Raw genomic sequence first — 18,746 nt, 5'->3', positions numbered from 1 at the left:
TACATAAAGATTTTTTCTTTTTCTTTTTTTTTTTTATTCTTTTTATTTATTTATCGCTGGTCGTAAACTTGTGCAGTAAGTAGATTTATTAAATGAAAAAAAAAATGTTTTTTGCAATTACCCGCGCCAAAAAAAAAAAAAAAAAAAAAAAAAAAAGAAAGAGAAAAATATCAAGTAATAAATAAATGCTGGAGGGAAAATGGTTGAAAGTCCTCAAATTTCCAACGAGGAATGGGAAGAAGAAAAAGTCAGTGGATGCATGTGAAACTATCACAAAAGTGTTTGGATTCTGGAACTGAAATAGATTGGAAAAAAGAAAGAAAGAAAAAAGTGGTATTATACTGGTGGCCTTAACCTCAAGGTCCAGTAATCGCATTAACTTAGAATGGAAAGAAAAATGTTGTACAATTAATCCATGGCCTGGCTATAGCTCTATAAACTTAAGAGTTTTGCTATGTACAAGCAAGTTTACATATCAATCTGCGTACTAATGTTGTTATCTTCATATTTTAAATTCAAATTAGCATTGTTTTCAATAAAATCTACTTTTTGACCAATCATATTGAATGAGTATGTGTATTAGTGCGTAAAATCGCTTACAATTAAATTTTTCTTTCTTTAAGACTGGTAAGCTTTATAGGGTCTGAAATGCAAGCTTGTGTTCGACCCACCAGTTCTTGTTCCACAAAACGCATGGGAGGCCTTGAATCTGGATTGTGACGCACACATAGTAAAGCTTTGGTCACTACAAACACTACAGCCTCTGCTATTTTGCCTGTTGGTGTTGGGAGTCCTTGGTCCAGCACATCCTTCAACAAAAATTCTGTGCTGTCTAAAACTGGTTGGGATGATGACAGGGAAGCTAGGAGCTCCCTTGGATGCCTTCCCATCATAACTTCTAATGCCACCACTCCGAAGCTATAAACATCGCATTTATCCGTTACTCGCATGGTGAGAGCAAGCTCTGCACATCCATGACATAACATTATCAACCTCTTGATTAAAAAAACTGTCTCAATAGATGTTGAGTTGAACAAAAATGCAAATGTTAGATTGTTTGCTTACCTGGAGCCATGTAGCCATAAGACCCGGCAATTGTTGTCCAGCTAGTTATATCTGGGTTTAGCAATCTTGCAATGCCAAAATCTGAGAGTCTTGGTCTAAACTCTGACTCGAGTAATATGTTATTCACAGTTATGTCTCGATGCACAATTGGTGGAGAGCAATCATGGTGCAGGTAAGAAACTGCATGAGCCACACCCCGCACAATTTTCACCCTTGTAACCCAATCAAGCTCCACTTTCCCTTCCACTCCATTCAACACATTTCCTAAGCTGCCTCTCTCCCCATATTCGTAAACCAAGTATATGCACCCTCTAATGGAACAGAACCCGTAAAGCTTGATGATATTCCGGTGCCTAACTTCAGTTAACATGCGAATCTCGTTCTCAAAAGTCTGGCGATTGGCTGCTGGAATGTCACTAGAGTCTGACATGTTAAGCCTTTTAACTGCAACAATCTGACCGGTTGACAATGCTGCTTTGTATACGCTTCCAAATCCACCTTTTCCAATGAGGTACTTGTCGTTGAAGTCCTCTGTGGCCTTCACAATATCTTGGAATGTGAATTTACCTTCTCTTCCCCATATCAAAGACTCCGCCTTCTCATCAAAGTCTTCAACTCTTTTGCTTTCATCATCAAGGAGTTTGGTTTTCCGGTAACATATTATGAGTAAGACAACTATTGTAGCAAGAAATAACAGGCCACATACCGGAATGAGGACAACTAGTAGAACAATCTTAGAATCCTTTTTCTTTTTGGGGTCTGCATAACAGGAATTCAGCCCTTCTGCATTTCCACACAAGCCTGAGTTTCCAACATAAGCTTTTGCGGGTGCTTCTTCGAAAACTCTACTTGTTGGGATCTGACCTACTAGCTTATTGTAAGAAAAATCAATGGAGCTGTTGCGTAGACTAACCATGTTGGAGAATGATGCTGGGATTTCCCCCGAGAGTTGGTTATGTGAAACATTAAGACTCTCCAATGTCGAAAGCTTTGCAAGGTTTTGAGGGATTGTTCCTGAGAGTGAATTGCTGGTAAGGTCCAACAAGTACTGCAATGAAATTAAGTTACCAAGCTCAGGTGGTATTTCACCTGATAGGTTGTTGTTGCTCAGGTCCAAGCTCAATAATTTTTCACAATTAGCAAGCTCTCGGGGTATGTTCCCACTCAATTTGTTCTCAGACAAATCAAGTTCCTTAAGCTCACTCAAATTGCCAAAACTTCGAGGAATCTCTCCTGTCAAATCATTCCTGCTCAGATTGAGCTTGTATAGCAGACTTAGATTTCTTAGTTCACTTGGAACTTCCCCGGACAAGTTGTTGGAGCTCAGACTTAAAATTTGCAATTGAGTCAACTTCGCAAGCTCAACTGGGATCTTGCCTGAAATTTTGTTTCTGTCAATCTGTAAATTAGAGAGAGATGTAAATTCTCCCCAGTCTGGTGAGATTTGACCGATAAACTGATTGTCACTAAGCCCAATGAAAGAAAGATTTGGAGAAACTCCAAATACATTTGTAATGTCTCCATTGAATCGGTTCCGTTCAAAACGCGCTCTACTTAGTTGTGAACAATTTTTTAAGCACTCTGGCAATCGCCCGGTGAAGTTGTTGTCATTCACGGTGATGTCATGAAGAGCAAAGCCGCTACACAATTCAGGTGGCAGGTCTCCAGAGAAGCTGTTGTTGGAAAAGCTAACATTGGCCAGAAAAGGACTATACTTCCCAAAGTCACTTGGAATAGTGCCCGAGAAGTTGTTGGTGAAAAGAGAGATCGACCGTAAACTCTTGAGGTCAGAAATGGTGTCCGGCAACTCCCCAGAGATTTGGTTAGCACTGAGATCAAGAATTTCCAGCGATGTCAGATATCTAATCTCCAGCGATATTGTGCCACTAAGATTATTGTTGAAAAGCTGCAACTTTTTAAGATTTGTGAGGCTCCACAATGTTAGAGGAATGGGACCGGAGAGCTGGTTTGTTGAAAGGTCCAACTCTACTATATCTTTCAAGTTCCCAACCTTCGAGGGAATTGAGCCAGAGAGTTTATTCTTATACAGATAAAGGTATTTGAGCTTGGTCAATAGGCCTATTTGTGGATGAATTTCTCCAGTGAAATTATTGTTCTGAATCTGCAACGAGATCAGCTCGGTCCAACTGGATAGAAAATAAGGTGAGATCTCACCAGAAAGCGAATTATCAGATAAACCTAATTCGGTAATGCTTGTCAAGTTGGTCAAGGATAAAGGCAATTCGCCGGTCATTGAATTTGTGGCCAGTGCCAAGAAGGTGAGGTTTGTACAAAAGCCAAGCTCAAAAGGTATATAAGAATTCAAGGCATTGTTTCTGAGATCAAGCTTCCAGAGCTCCCTGAGCTGGCCTATTGAAGAAGGAATTGTCCCTTCCAATGAATTATTGCACAGTTCTATAATTTGCAGTTTCGACATCGAATCGATATCTTCAGGGATGAGACCGCTGAACTGGTTTCGTCCTAGAAGAAGATGTTTGAGCTTGGAAAGCTTGGGAAAGTTTGGTGACAGTGGCCCTTGGAATAAATTATCGGTAAGATTAAGGTATTCGAGCTTGCCCAGATTGGAAAATAGCATTTCTGGTATTGATCCATTGAACTTATTCAGGGATAAGTCCAAGAACGTCAAGTTCTGACAATCAATTATATATCCCGGGAATCCGGAATGGATTTCATTGAAAGAAAAGCTAAGATGGGTCAACAAAGGCATGGCCGAAAATCTGGACCAGTCAGGATCGACTAAGTAGTTTGAACCAAGGTCTAAGTACCATACCTTTTGAAGATTGTTCAACTGATAAGGGACTGAACCATTCAGATAGTTGCTGAAGAAACTTAGGTACCGAAGCTCCGTTAAGCGGCCTATCTCTGGAGGTATTTTGTTGTCGAAGTAGTTGAGGCCCAAGTCCAAGTAAGTGAGCTTGGAGAGGTTTCCAATGGCGGGTGGTATTGATCCACTGAGATTGTTGTTGCTGAGATCAAAGCGTGTGAGGTTAAGAAATGGAGTGAAATTGAATTGGAGAAGGGTTCCATTGAGGTTGGTGCTGGAGAGGTTTATCTCTGAGACAATTTCCGATGAGTCGCAGACAATGCTTGTCCAATTGCAGAGGTTGTTGAGGTTGGTGAGGGACCATGAAGTGAAAGGAGGAGGAACTGAGAGGCTGTTTCTCCATTTGACAAGAGCTTCTGCTTGAGTTGCTGGTGATGCTGTGATGCTCTGTGAAAGCAAGAAGAGCAAGAGAATGTTAAGGATAAGAGGAGACGGCTTGGTATCTGTTTTCATGCCTACTTTTTTACTCTCACATGCAATGTTTTTTGATCTGGGTTTGATCTCTTATATAGCATACAGTCCGAATGAGGGGGGGAGAGAGTGAAAAAAACAGAGCCAGAAAATGCCCTTAGTATCAGATCTCTTTCTATTTTCATTTTTCTGATTTGGGTCAAAGAAACCAAACCAGAACTGGATGTAGGAAGATATGTTGGGGCAAATTTAAAATATTATCAAGAGAGGGCCATGTGAGGATGAAGCTTCATTCATCACGGGTAGGATTTATTCCTTGAATTTGTAACGAGGAATCTCAATCTGGCTGGATACACACTTTGTAAGCAAGCACTCTATAGTCTTTATGGAAAGTTATGGAGAAGTTTTTTTTTTTTTTGACTAAAATCAAGAAATTTACATCCAGAAGGATGGCAGCCATTCGCCCTCATTCCCCACTTCTGCAGTCTGCAACTCAGCATGCCTTTAGTTGTAAAGGGTTTTCACAAGGTGGTGTTGTATGTAATGAAAAGGCACTTGAGTTGTCTTCATTGATGATTGTTCAACAATTAATAAATAATGTAACAGTGTCACATGTCAAGATGTCTTGGATGCCATGCTACTAGCATTACAAAAAATATATATATATATATTAAAAAAACCATGATTTTTAAAAGCCCGAAATACCTTTTTTTAAAAAAATAAAAAATAAAAACCCTCGAGAGATTTTAAGAGATTTCATGGTTTTATAATTGTTTACGATTTTTAAATTATTTTCAAGTTTTTTTTTTTTGTGTACTGTATTTTCTATCTTGACTGACTCAATGGCTATAAATGTTGTTTGTTTGGTGAGAATCCATTGTATCATGTGACTCTGACAAAAAAGCAACTTTGAGTCTGTAAATTACGATTTTTTATGCCTTCTCTATGGTACTGTAAATATTATTTATTTTTTAAAAACTATTTCTCTTTTTTAACTAATTTACTTTTCTATAGAACTTTTCTTTTCTTTTTTATCCAATTCCGTCAAGTGTAAAGAAACTTCCCTTTTAAAACTTTGAGTCTCATGGGAAGTTTAATAGAAACTTCCCATTTAAAACTTTGAGTCTCATGGGAAGTTTAATAGAAACTTCCCATTCAATGCTTAGAAAGAAAGGAATTAAAAAAAAAAAAAAAAAAAGCTTCCCATTTAAAACTTTCGAGTTTCATGGAAGTTTAATAGAAACTTACTTTGTACACATATAGTTTCCGGTCTCCTTCAAACTTTTATTAGATCGGAAGGTTGAAGAGTCGACTAAGGTACTCAATTTCTCCAATTGAGAAATTAGAGTTCACATCTATACTATGAGATATGATTTTAAATGAAAGGTAGCAACTCTCCGACTCCTTCGAGATTAAGATATTATTGTTGGTATCAGATCGATGTTTGAGATTCTGCAGACTATAGTATACGAGGTTTTGTATATTTGTCGGTTAGGAAATAAAATTCAGATTTGATGTTTCAAATTGGCGTATGCTTGGGGAGTGAGATAAAAATTTTTAGTTTTGGATGAAAGTTTAAAATATTATTTTAAAATATTATTATTATTTTGAGATTTGAAAAAGCTAAATTGAGATTTAAAAATTTTAAATCGTTTATTATATTTTGTGTGAGAGTTTAAAATAATTGTAATGATAAGATGAAAATTTATGTCTCATCCAATGTCTCAAACCATCATGGCACTTTAAGAAATGATTTTGAGTAAGGGGTAGGACATGATTTTTGTCATATCTAAAGATAAAGGTACAACAAGCCGATGTAAATGTTTTGATAGGTTGATGGATACGAGGCCAAGCTATGTGGAATATTAGACTGGGTAGATTAGTCTTTATCCAAGTGTTTTTCAGTGTATGTTGCCAGGATGAATTTATAGGCTATGTCGGTCCGTTCATTTGGTTTGGATGGAATGGTGTTTGGAACTTTTGGCAACTCAAATAGTGTTTCAAAAACATTATTCAAAAACATATCTAAAGTAAAACATTAGATAAACCAACTACATTTGACCTTCCCATCGTTGTGACCTTCCCATTCTAGTTGCGATTTAATTTGTTATAGTCACTTGGCAAAGCCCACCTTTGGTGGTGCCTAAATGTGACTTCATTCATTATATCAGTTTTCTCTCAACGTTCAGTAGCTTATGAGAAAATTTCAACTTACATCTATTCATCTTTGACTTCCAACCACTCTGTTATGACTAATCAATCTTATCCACCCCCATGAGTTTAACTTAATGTATGGGTTTTCGAGTTCTCGAATCACTCCAAAGTAAAACGATGGTAAGGATATTGTGGGTAAACTCTTTTAGATCGCTCATTTTTAGCGTCAAGTCTCAACCCCATTGATATTGTAATATTTGTTTTATACAAATTAGTGCATTTTGAATGCATGGGTTATAGTATGTGGTCATCAGTCATAAATGTGTACTCAAAGGTTATCGATTGTAGCTAAACATGGAAGAGAGTATCTAAGAGACAAGTGAGGGTTCATGGTTTTAGTAAACAAGAAGTTTATTTGTTATCAAAGAGTAATAAGAGTCATCTTGGTAGGTGCTAAAATGTTGATGTATTTATGGCCCCTAATTTTAGACATCTTGGCAAAATTATCAAAATGCACATCAAAAGCGTGGTTCTTGGCAATACGAGGTTAGAGAGTAAAATTAGTAACGATCACCTAAGACTTAAATCTCGAGATCATAAATTTCAAATTTGATGATTTCAAGAACAATAGATTATTAGAGATTCTGAAGTTGAAGATAGTGGAAGTAGAAAGTTTGGATAGGTGGCATTGAGGAAGTGACGATGAAATTATTAGTGTGCAAATGAAGTTTGGCATGATGGGTTGAAAGTAAACTTGGTGAGGGTTTGAAAATTTGTTGAAGTGAGATCAATTAACATTTGAATCTTGTGGCTATGGATTTTCAATTTTTGAGGAATGATAAAATCTTAAGGACTATGAATTGGATATGTTTATAAATCGAGTGTAAGATTAAGGATACCAGATTTTGGAAAGATATATTTTTACTATTCAAAAGAGGTTCTTATTTTATATTAAGAGTTTTATGTACCATCTCCCAATGAAGTTAAGCTAAGGATTTAGGCGGAATTAGTATTAGGCTTGTAATTCTATTGTTGAGGTTATGTTTCTAGACTTGAATTGGACACTAGAGAGTATGCCGATCGATACCGTGCACGAACGTGTATGCCTTGAGGATTAGGGGTATTTGAGGCAATGAAGGATTAAAATAGGTGTGAAAAATGTGGTGAATAAGTAATTTAGACCTTGCTTTCAGTGTAGCGAATTTTTGAAGGAGGGAGGGATGTAGCATCCGGCCCAATCTTAGCGGAGGCCCATATAGAAGCCCGTTAGCTAACGCCGTTTTTTATAAGTTTTTTTTTTTTCTCTTTTTCCCTCTCTTTTCTTCCCCACCCCTCAGCGGTTTCCTCTCCCTCCTTTTTTTTCCCAACACTTTCTTCCCTTCTTCACACCATTTCAGATCTACACTCCAAGATTTCCTCAAAGAATTTCCCCCCGTAATTTCTCTCAACAATTACTCTCCTTCATTTTTTTTTTTTTATTATTTTTTTTAATCCCTCTCTCTGATCTCAAAACTAGTCTTGTTGCCCCTCAAGTTTTCATAGTCAATTGCCACCCATGAATCTAGCAAGCACCACACCCCCTCACAACCAGCAAGCCGAATGTAACAACCCAACGTAGACTAGCACTCCACGCGTAGCAAACCACCACCGTCGTCAACCAACGGCAAGTGCACATTCCACGTCCAGCCGTAAACCACCAACCCAGATCTTGCGAATCACTTTGAGCCCCTTTGCCTAGTCTTCGCCCAAGTCCAACACAGGCCCAGTTGCACCGCTTCTCTCCTCCATCTCACACTGTTACTACACGCCTTAGTCATGTAAGCGCACCCCTGTTTTTCTACTCTAAAGCAGAGCAACCTCCCATAAAAACAAAAAATGAACCAACTGCCCAATAAGCCACATTGTTAGTGCCCTTCACTCTCACCCCCACGGCATTCTCCTCCATGCCAACACCCTCTTCTCCACCGTGGACCACAATGGAAACCAGGTGCACGGCCCAACTCATGCACAAAGACCTCTGTTTTAGGCAAGCCGAAATAGAGCCACATCACTCAATCTGAGAGCAAGCTGCACGTCTCCTCGCCTACCACCATGCATCACCGAGCGACACCAACCGTGGATGAGCTTCTTCCACACCCAAGACCTTCTTTGTGACCACCATCAAAAGCCACCATGGTCCCTATTTATAGGAACCGAAACGGAGTGGTTTTTCTTGCTCCTCCTCTCTGCACTGCCTTGCACCACTGAACGCAACCCAGCCACGAGATTTCACGTAGATGCCGCCGCACATAGAGGCCGACCACCATGGAAGCCTTAGCCCCTCCGCCCATGGTTGAACCACCGTGATCGACCTCCATCCCTCTCGGTTGCCCATGTCGGTATGGCCCTCTCTCTCTCTCTCTCTTTCTTCGTGTTCTACAATCCTGGAAAGCAGTCGCCAGTCCTCGCCGAAAACTACAGCGACAAACCACTTGCCTCTCCAATGGTTAATCCCATAGATAGCATGTTACGTAAATATCCCTCTAATAAGTGTTGACCGTAGGATTAATATTTTATGATGTGATTGTGATGAAAACAAGATAAATTAGGTGTTTTTTTTTTTCTCAGACTTTATGTATTAGTTGGAGATATTTTAATAAATATTGATTATTTTGGAGTTAATATATTTTTAGGGTTTCGAAAATTTTAGATTTTTAGAAAAAATAAGTTATTTTAGTATTTCAGACTTAAATATCAAAATATGCTTTTAATTAGAGATTTAAATAGTTTATGTATCTATTTTATAGGTAACGATGGATATTCATTTGACATTGTTGTGAAAAAATTCAGAAAAGTTGAAGAGTCCACGTAAGCAGGCTTCCTATGATAGACTTTGTATAAAAAAAAATGAACTGAGGTTGATTTATGAAAATGTACATGACGCATGAAATTTGAAAAACAACCACAGTTATATGTTTTGCATTATGCATAAAATTTGTATAAAAGAGAAAATGTTTCTGACATGACTATTATAGACATGAGTTATATTTGACATATTATTTTTTGAAATGTGCAAAAGAGCGAATATGAAATCTGAGAATTTTGTACATGTTATATGAAGATGTTCCGAATATGTTTCTGACTATGTGAAAATTATATGAATAAGTTCAACACTCTCTTTGATATGATATGCATCTAAAAAATCTTTGGCATCAATTTCTGGTTCTAATATGATGATTTTGATTCTGTTATATAGTTGGTACTAACATCTCTGATATGCGTGCACTCACTTTGGAAATAAAATGATTTTTCTGCGTGTTCTTTCCTGTGTGCACACTCGGGACTTCTAGAATGAATAAGAGAAAATTTCACATTCTAATACTACTTGGTTTGGCCACCGTGAATAGCACAACCCTACCACAAAAATTAAACATGATATATGATATAATATGATAAGAAGAGGATGTTCACTCATGTTATGCCAAAGGATCTTTGCATATGAACAATTTGAAATGTTGCTATGATGTTTTAATAACATGTTTTTGGAATATACATTTTGAAAATGAAAATTTTGTTTTCGCATACTGAACTCTCTGAAAAAGTTCATGTTTACATACTAGCATATGTTCTTTATTTACTGAGTTGTTGATAACTCATCCCTTATCTCCACAAGAATAGAAAGCATGGGTAAGACTCTGTGAGCATAGCAAATTATGTACAAAGATAGTACTTTGATTATTGGAGAATTTATTTAGTAGTTTTGTTTTGTTTTGTCGATTTGATATTCTAAAAGGTTGATATTTATTTTAAGGCTTGGTGGTGTCTCACTTTAATTATATTGAGGTAGTCGGTTTAAAACAATAAGATATATGTGTAATGGAGAAATTAGAGTTTACATCTTTATGGCGAGATATGATTTTAAGTGAAATGGAGTAACCCTCCGACCCCTCCAGAACTGGGGCGTTACATGACTTCGCGTCCAGCGCTTAAAAATGGTTTAATACTTATAAAAATATCGATAGGGGACTGTCCAAAGTGAAGTCCAAGAACCAATGCCTCACTTGAAATGAAGTCATTTTTACTTCAGAGGGTCAGAAGACTCAGAACTAACTGAGCATGCAAAACAAAGAGCAAGTTATTTTGATCAATGTTATGTGGTTCTTCTAACTTGTAAGATCAATGAGAGTCTTTGTTCCAAAGTTCAAAATTTGCCAATGCTCATCATTCCAAATCCACCTCTACCCATGCAGAAACATGCAAGACAGAGAAAAGTTAATCGAAAGCATGCGGTTTTATAACAGGAGATACGTCCTGTTGGTGAGTTACAGGATGAAAGCTGAACCCAATTCCTATTACTTTTCTAGTATCTTCATCAAGGAGAATGGCCATTCGACGATAAGTTACAACTCTCAACACTGTTTGCTAGAATAAGCCACAGAGTAAGAGCTGCCCTCACACCTGCTTATATATCAGCAAAGTCTACTATCTAAACTTTTATTGTATCATTCACTCGCATTTAGTTCCACCATTAATGACTGCTACTATCTAAACCTTTGTAGTATCATAAGCATTTGTATTTGCATTTGCATCACTAACCTCATACTTCATTTCAGGATTTCTAAGTAGTAAACCAATGTAATGTATACATTCAGTGTAAAAACATCTTACTACTACAAAAAGTTTTGTTAAGCATAATCATATGATTACGATGGTTAAAAGAACATTTTGGTGCAAGTTTGGAGGATATAATACATGTCTTAAATTGTGTTCGGGTATACATAAAGAATTTTTCTTTTTCTTTTTTTGTTTTTATTTATTTATTCCTGGTCATAAACTTGCGTAGTAAGTAGATTTATTAAATGAAAAAAATGTTCTGTGCAATTAACTTTATAATGACGGCTCAAAAGCCCCACCCCCCTAAAAAAAACAAAAAAGAAAGAGAAAAATATCAAGTAAGAAATAAATGCTGAAGGGAAAATGTTTGGAAAGTCCTCAAATTTCCAACGAGGACTGAGGAGAAGAAAAAGTCATTGGATGCATGTGAAACTATCACAAAAGTCTTTGGATTCTGGAACTGAAACAGATTGGAAAAAAGAAAGAAGGAAAAAAGTGGCATTATACTTGTGGCCTTAACCTCAAGGTTCAGTAATCGCATTCACTAGTGCTACTTAGAATGGAAAGAAAAATGTTGTACAATTAATCCATGGCCTGGCTATAGCTCTGCAAACCTAAACCATAGCTACCCTTTAATGCCACTTCGGTTTATTTCTTCAAGGCTGGTAAGCTTGCTAATGGTGATGGTGTCAAAAGGGTCAGAAATGCAAGCTTGTATTCGACCTGACAGTTCTTGTTCCACAAAACGCATGGGAGGCCGTGAATCTGGATTGTCACGCACACATAGTAAAGCTCTGGTCACTACAAACACTACAGCCTCTGCTATTTTGCCTGTTGGTGTTGGGAGTCCTTGGTCCAGCACATCCTTCAACAAAAATTCTGTGTCGTCTGAAACTGGTTGGGATGATGACAGGGAAGCTAGGACCTCCCTTGGGTGCCTTCCCATCATAACTTCTAATGCCACCACTCCGAAGCTATAAACATCGCATTTATCCGTTACTCGCATGGTGAGAGCAAGCTCTGCACATCCATGACATAACATTATCAACCTCTTGATTAAAAAAACTGTCTCAATAGATGTTGTAGTTAATTAAGTACCTAAAATGAGTAGAACAAAAATGCAGATGTTAGATTGCTTGCTTACCTGGAGCCATGTAACCATAAGACCCGGCAATTGTTGTCCAGTTAGTTGTATCTGGGTTTAGCAATCTTGCAATGCCAAAATCTGCGAGCCTTGGTTCGAACTCTGACTCAAGTAATATGTTATTCACAGTTATGTCTCGGTGCACAATTGGTGGAGAGCAATCATGGTGCAGGTAAGAAACTGCATGAGCCACACCCCGCACAATTTTCACCCTGGTAACCCAATCAAGCTCCACTTTCCCTTCCACCCCATACAACACATTTCCTAAGCTGCCTCTCTCCACATATTCGTAAACCAAGTACATGCACCCTCTAATGGAACAGAACCCGTAAAGCTTGATGATATTCCGGTGCCTAACTTCAGTTAACATGCGAATCTCGTTCTCAAAAGTCTGGCGATTGGCTGCTGGAATGTCACTAGAGTCTGACATGTTAAGCCTTTTAACTGCAACAATTTGACCGGTTGACAATGCTGCTTTGTAAACGCTTCCAAATCCACCTTTTCCAATGCAGTACTTGTCGTTGAAGTCCTCTGTGGCCTTCACAATATCTTGGAATGTGAATTTACCTTCTTTTTCCCATATCATAGACTCCGCCTTCTCATCAAAGTCTTCAACTCTTTTGCTTTCATCATCAAGGAGTTTGGTTTTCCGGTAACATATTATGAGTAAGACAACTATTGTAGCAAGAAATAACAGGCCACATACCGGAATGAGGACAACTAGTAGAACCATCTTAGAATCCTTTTTCTTTTTGGAGTCTGCGTAACAGGAATCCAACCCTTCTGCATTTCCACACAAGCCTGAGTTTCCAACATAAGCTTTTGCGGGTGCTTCTTCAAAAACTTTACTTGTTGGGATCTGACCTGCTAGCTTATTGTAAGAAAAATCTATGGAGCTGTTGCGTAGACTAATCATGTTGGAGAATGATGCTGGGATTTCCCCTGAGAGTTGGTTATGTGAAACATTAAGACTCTCCAATGTCAAAAGCTTTGCAAGGTTTTGAGGGATTGTTCCTGAGAGTGAATTGCTGCTAAGGTCCAACAAGTACTGCAATGAAATTAAGTTACCAAGCTCAGGTGGTATTTCACCTGATAGGTTGTTGTTGCTGAGGTCCAAGCTCAATAATTTTTCACAATTAGCAAGCTCTCTGGGTATGTTCCCACTCAATTTGTTCTCAGACAAATCAAGTTCCTTAAGCTCACTCAAATTTCCAAAACTTCGAGGAATCTCTCCTGTCAAATCATTCCTGCTCAGATTGAGCATGTATAGCAGACTTAGATTTCTCAGTTCACTTGGAACTTCCCCGGACAAGTTGTTGGAGCTCAGACTTAAAATTTGCAATTTAGTCAACTTCGCAAGCTCAACTGGGATCTTGCCTGAAATTCTGTTTCTGTCAATCTGTAAATTAGAGAGAGATGTAAATTCTCCCCATTCTGGGGAGATTTGACCGATAAACTGATTGTCACTAAGCCCAATGAAAGAAAGATTTGGAGAAACTCCAAACGCATTTGTAATGTCTCCATTGAATTGGTTCCGTTCAAAACGTGCTCTACTTAGTTGTTTACAATTTTTGAAGCACTCAGGCATTGGCCCGGTGAAGTTGTTGTCATTCACGGTGATATCATGAAGAGCAAAGCCGCTACACAATTCAGGTGGTAGGTCTCCAGAGAAGCTGTTGTTGGAAAAACTGACACTGGCCAAAAATTTACTATACTTCCCAAAGTCACTTGGAATAGTGCCCGAGAAGTTGTTGGTGAAAAGAGAGATCGACCGTAAACTAATGAGGCCAGAAATGGTGTCCGGCAACTCCCCAGAGATTTGGTTAGCACTGAGATCAATAGTTTCCAGCAATGTCATATTTCCAATCTCCGGTAATATTGTGCCACTTAGATTATTTTCGAAAAGCTGCAACTTTTTAAGATTTGTGAGGCTCCACAATGTTAGAGGAATGGGACCGGAGAACTGGTTTGTTGAGAGGTCCAACTCCACTAAATCTTTCAAGTTCCCAATCTCCGAGGGAATTGAGCCAGAGAGTTTATTCTTATACAGATAAAGGTAGTTGAGGTTGGTCAATAGGCCTATTTGTGGATGAATTTCTCCAGTGAAATTATTGTTCTGAATCTGCAACGAGATCAGCTCGGTCCAACTGGATAGAAAATAAGGTGAGATCTCACCAGAAAGCGAATTATCAGATAAACCCAAATCGGTAATGCCTGTCAAGTTTGTCAAGGATAAAGGCAATTCACCAGTCAATGAATTTATGGCCAGTGCTAAGACGGTGAGGTTTGTACAAAAACCAAGCTCAAAAGGTATAGAAGAATTCAAGGCATTGATTCCAAGACGAAGCTCCCTGAGCTCCCTGAGCTGGCCTATTGAAGAAGGAATTGTCCCTTCCAATAAATTATTGTACAATTCTATAATTTGCAGTTTCGACATCGAACCGATATCTTCAGGGATGAGACCGCTGAACTGGTTTCGTCCTAGAAGAAGATGTTTGACCTTGGAAAGCTGGGGAAAGTTTGGTGACAGTGGCCCTTGGAATAAATTATCAGTGAGATTAAGGTATTCGAGCTTGCCCAGATTGGAAAATAGCATTTCTGGTATTGATCCATTGAACTTATTCAGGGATAAGTCCAAGAACGTCAAGTTCTGACAATCAATTATATATCCCGGGAATCCGGAATGGATTTCATTGAAAGAAAAGCTAAGATGGGTCAACAAAGGCATGGCCGAAAATCTGGACCAGTCAGGATCGACTAAGTAGTTTGAACCAAGGTCTAAGTACCATACCTTTTGAAGATTGTTCAACTGATAAGGGACTGAACCATTCAGATAGTTGCTGAAGAAACTTAGGTACCGAAGCTCCGTTAAGCGGCCTATCTCTGGAGGTATTTTGTTGTCGAAGTAGTTGAGGCCCAAGTCCAAGTAAGTGAGCTTGGAGAGGTTTCCAATGGCGGGTGGTATTGATCCACTGAGATTGTTGTTGCTGAGATCAAAGCGTGTGAGGTTAAGAAATGGAGTGAAATTGAATTGGAGAAGGGTTCCATTGAGGTTGGTGCTGGAGAGGTTTATCTCTGAGACAGTTTCCGATGAGTCGCAGACAATGCTTGTCCAATTGCAGAGGTTGTTGAGGTTGGTGAGGGACCATGAAGTGAAAGGAGGAGGAACTGAGAGGCTGTTTCTCCATTTGACAAGAGCTTCTGCTTGAGTCGCTGGTGATGCTGTGATGCTCTGTAAAAGCAAGAAGAGCAAGAGAATGTTAAGGATAAGAGGAGGCGGCTTGGTATCTGTTTTCATGCCTACTTTTTTACTCTCACATGCAATGTTTTTCGATCTGGGCTTGATCTCTTATAGCATACAGTCCGAATGAGGGGGGGAGAGAGTGAAAAAAACACTAAACAGAGCCAGCAAACGCCATTGGTGTCAGACCTCCTTTACATCATTATCGAATGTTCAACTTTGACGGCTCCTTGTCACTGTTCAACTTTGACGCCATTGGTATCAGACCTCCTTTATGCCAATGTTCAACTTTGACGGCTCCTTGTCACTTTCATGTGTGTGTTTTATTCAAAAAGGCGAGAAACTAACTGTTACTACTTCTCTTTGAGTATTTTTTTTTACTCCTAAAGTCTTCTCACTGTAATGGAAGGTGATATTGAATTAAGGGGCATTTTGCACCCATTTAGAACCCATCAGATCTCTTTCTATTTTCATTTTTCCGATTTGGGTCAAAGAAACCAAACCAGAACTTGATGTAGGAAGATACGTTGGGGCAAATTTTAAATATTATCATGAGAGGGCCATGTGAGGATGCAGCTTCATTCATCACGGGTAGGATTTATTCCTTTGGATTTGTAACAAGGAATCTCAATCTGGCTGGATACACACTTTGTAAGCAAGCACTCTATTGTCTATATGGAAAGTTATGGATAAGGTTTTTTTTTATTTTATTTTATTATTATTATACTAATATGCAAGAAATTTACATCCAGAAGGATGGCAGCCATTCCCCCTCATTCCCCACTTCTGCAGTCTGCAACTCAGCATGCCTTTAGTTGTAAAGTGTTTTCACAAGGTGGTGTTGTATGTAATGAAAAGGCACTTGAGTTGTCTCCATTGATGATTGTTCAACAATTAATAAATAATGTAACAGTGTCACATGTCAAGGTGTCTTAGATGCCATGCTGCTAGCATTACAAAATATATACATTAAAAAAACCATGATTTTTAAATTCCCAAAATACCTTTTTTTTGTTCAAAAATAAAAACCCTTGAGAGATTTTAAGAGATTTCATAGTTTTATAATTATTTACGATTTTTTAAATTATTTCCAGGATTTTTTTTATTTTAATTTCGTGATGAGAGAGCTGTGGCAAACTTTAGAGTTGCGTGCGGCCTACCTCCAATGAATGAATTTCTATGATAAATAGTGGTCCTAGATTCGAATGAATGAATTTCTTCTGTATTTTGGGTCCCCACACAGTACCTACCTCCTGTTTCAGTCAAATGTTTTGCTTGTACATGAATGAAGGCAACGTGAACAAGATGAGTAGTCTCAACAATCACTTCAGAAAATACATATATTTTTCCTAAACAAACGCTTCAGAGGAGTTGTCTTTTTGTTTTTTAATGATATTTTCATGCTTACTTTTGTGTAGTGTATTTTTCTATCTTGACTGACTCAATGGCTATAAATGTTGTTTGTTTGGTGAGAATTTATTGTATCATTTGACTCTGACAATAAGCAACCCGGTGAAACAACAGGCCACATTCACATCGTCAAAGATTATATAAATGTTTCTTCTGGATGGATGGATCGGTTTTTTATCCCTTCTTATTGTACTGTGAATATTATTTATTTTTTAAAAACTATTTCTCTTTTTTAACTAATTTACTTTTCTATAAATTTTTTTTTTAATCCAATTCCGTCAAGTGTAAATAAAATGAGCCCGACTATACATCAGCCGGCACTCTCCACATATTGTGAGCTGATGTAAGTAATTTCTCAAACAAAATTCCCATTTAAAACTTTTTGAGTCTCATGGGAAGTGTAATAGAAACTTCCTTTGCGCACACCAAGTTTCCAGTCTAATTCAAACTTCCCATTTATTATTGAGTTAAGACTTTTGAGACTCATGGGAAGTTTAATAGAAACTTCCTTTGCGCACATCATCAAGTTTCCAGTCTAATTCAAACTTTTATTAGATCGGAAGGCTGAAGAGACGACTTCGCGCACAAGCACTTAAAAATGGTTTAATACTTATAAAAATATTCACAGGGGACTGCCAAAGTGAAGCCCAACAACCTATGCCAGGTTGGAATTTAGGCTACTTTTGGACAGCAAAGTCTTCTCAATACTCTTCAAGTGTTCTCGTACTTATAAAAATACTTCACATGCCAAATAACTTAAAATACTCTCAATGACTCACAAACTCACTTCAATCTCTACTCATACCTATTCACAAACATTCTATAATATTTATCACTATTATATATAAATAAAAAATGAAATCACTCTAATATTTATCACTATTAAATATAAATAAAAAATAAAATCACTATAATATTTATCACTATTATATATAAAAAAAATATTTAGACAATATAATATTTATCACTATTATATATAAATAAAAAATAAAATCATTATAATATTTATCACTATTATATATAAATAAAAGCATCATTAAAAAAAATCAATCATTGATGGGACCCACACATTTTTCAATTATCTATCTAAAAGTCAACAACTCAAAATATTCTCAATGGGACCCACAAACTCACTTTAATCTCTACTCATAACTATTCACAAACATTCTCAACACTTCTCAAATATTTCCACTACCCAAACGTAGCTTAAACTCTAATCCGTCAAGGGGAGCTTAAACTCTAACCCGTCAAGGGGAAGTTGGAGGGTGTACTCATGCCCCTTCACTTGAAATGGAGAGTCATTTTAATGCCATTTTTACTTCAGAGTGTCAGAACTAACTGAGCATGCAAAACAAAGAGCAAGTTATTTTGATCAATGTTATGTGGTTCTTCTAACTTGTATGATCAAGGAGAGTCTTTGTTCCAAAGTTCAGGATTTGCCAATGTTCATCATTCCAAATCCTCCTCTAACCATGCAGCAACATGCAAGACAGAGAAAAGTTACTTGGAATCATGTGGTTTTATAACAGGAGATATGTCCTTTATACAGGATGAAAAGCTGAACCCAATTCTGGAAAATGATAGACATACAACATTTTTTACAACCTTTTGTACAACCTATTATTACTTTTGTAGTATCTTCATCAAGGAGAATGGCCATTCGACGATAAGTTACAACTCTAACAACACTGGTTGCTAGAATAAGCCACAGAGTAAGAGCTGCTCTCACACCTGCTTATCCATCACCAAAGTCTACTATCTAAACTTTTGTAGTATCATAACCATTTGTATTTTGCATTTGCATCACTAACCTCAAAAAGATGTCGATCTACTTTCTCGCAATGGACCAAATACTTCGTTTCAGGATTTCAATGTAGTAAACC

General features: G+C 37.7%; 2 protein-coding genes across 2 annotated transcripts; both read right to left on the bottom strand.

Moving 5' to 3' along the window:
* Positions 1-567: 567 nt before the first annotated feature.
* LOC108995995 (MDIS1-interacting receptor like kinase 2-like) lies at positions 568-4,822 on the bottom strand. The gene is made up of 2 exons (XM_018971704.2): positions 1,066-4,822; positions 568-964 (listed from the first exon to the last, which is right to left on the bottom strand). Exons 1-2 carry the CDS (start codon positions 4,361-4,363, stop codon positions 603-605), a joined length of 3,660 nt encoding a protein of 1,219 aa, XP_018827249.1. The 5' UTR covers positions 4,364-4,822; the 3' UTR covers positions 568-602.
* Positions 4,823-11,489: 6,667 nt separating this feature from the next.
* LOC108995994 (MDIS1-interacting receptor like kinase 2-like) lies at positions 11,490-15,776 on the bottom strand. Its single transcript, XM_018971703.2, has 2 exons — positions 12,213-15,776; positions 11,490-12,088 (listed from the first exon to the last, which is right to left on the bottom strand). The coding sequence occupies exons 1-2, from the start codon at positions 15,508-15,510 to the stop codon at positions 11,694-11,696; spliced, it is 3,693 nt and encodes a 1,230-aa protein (XP_018827248.1). The 5' UTR covers positions 15,511-15,776; the 3' UTR covers positions 11,490-11,693.
* Positions 15,777-18,746: the final 2,970 nt, after the last annotated feature.

The sequence above is a fragment of the Juglans regia genome, chromosome 1, assembly GCF_001411555.2.
Source record: "Juglans regia cultivar Chandler chromosome 1, Walnut 2.0, whole genome shotgun sequence".
In the NCBI taxonomy this organism is placed as follows: domain Eukaryota; kingdom Viridiplantae; phylum Streptophyta; class Magnoliopsida; order Fagales; family Juglandaceae; genus Juglans; species Juglans regia.
The sequence above is the reverse complement of the archived record's forward strand: the minus strand, read 5'-3'. Positions and strand labels throughout refer to the sequence as shown.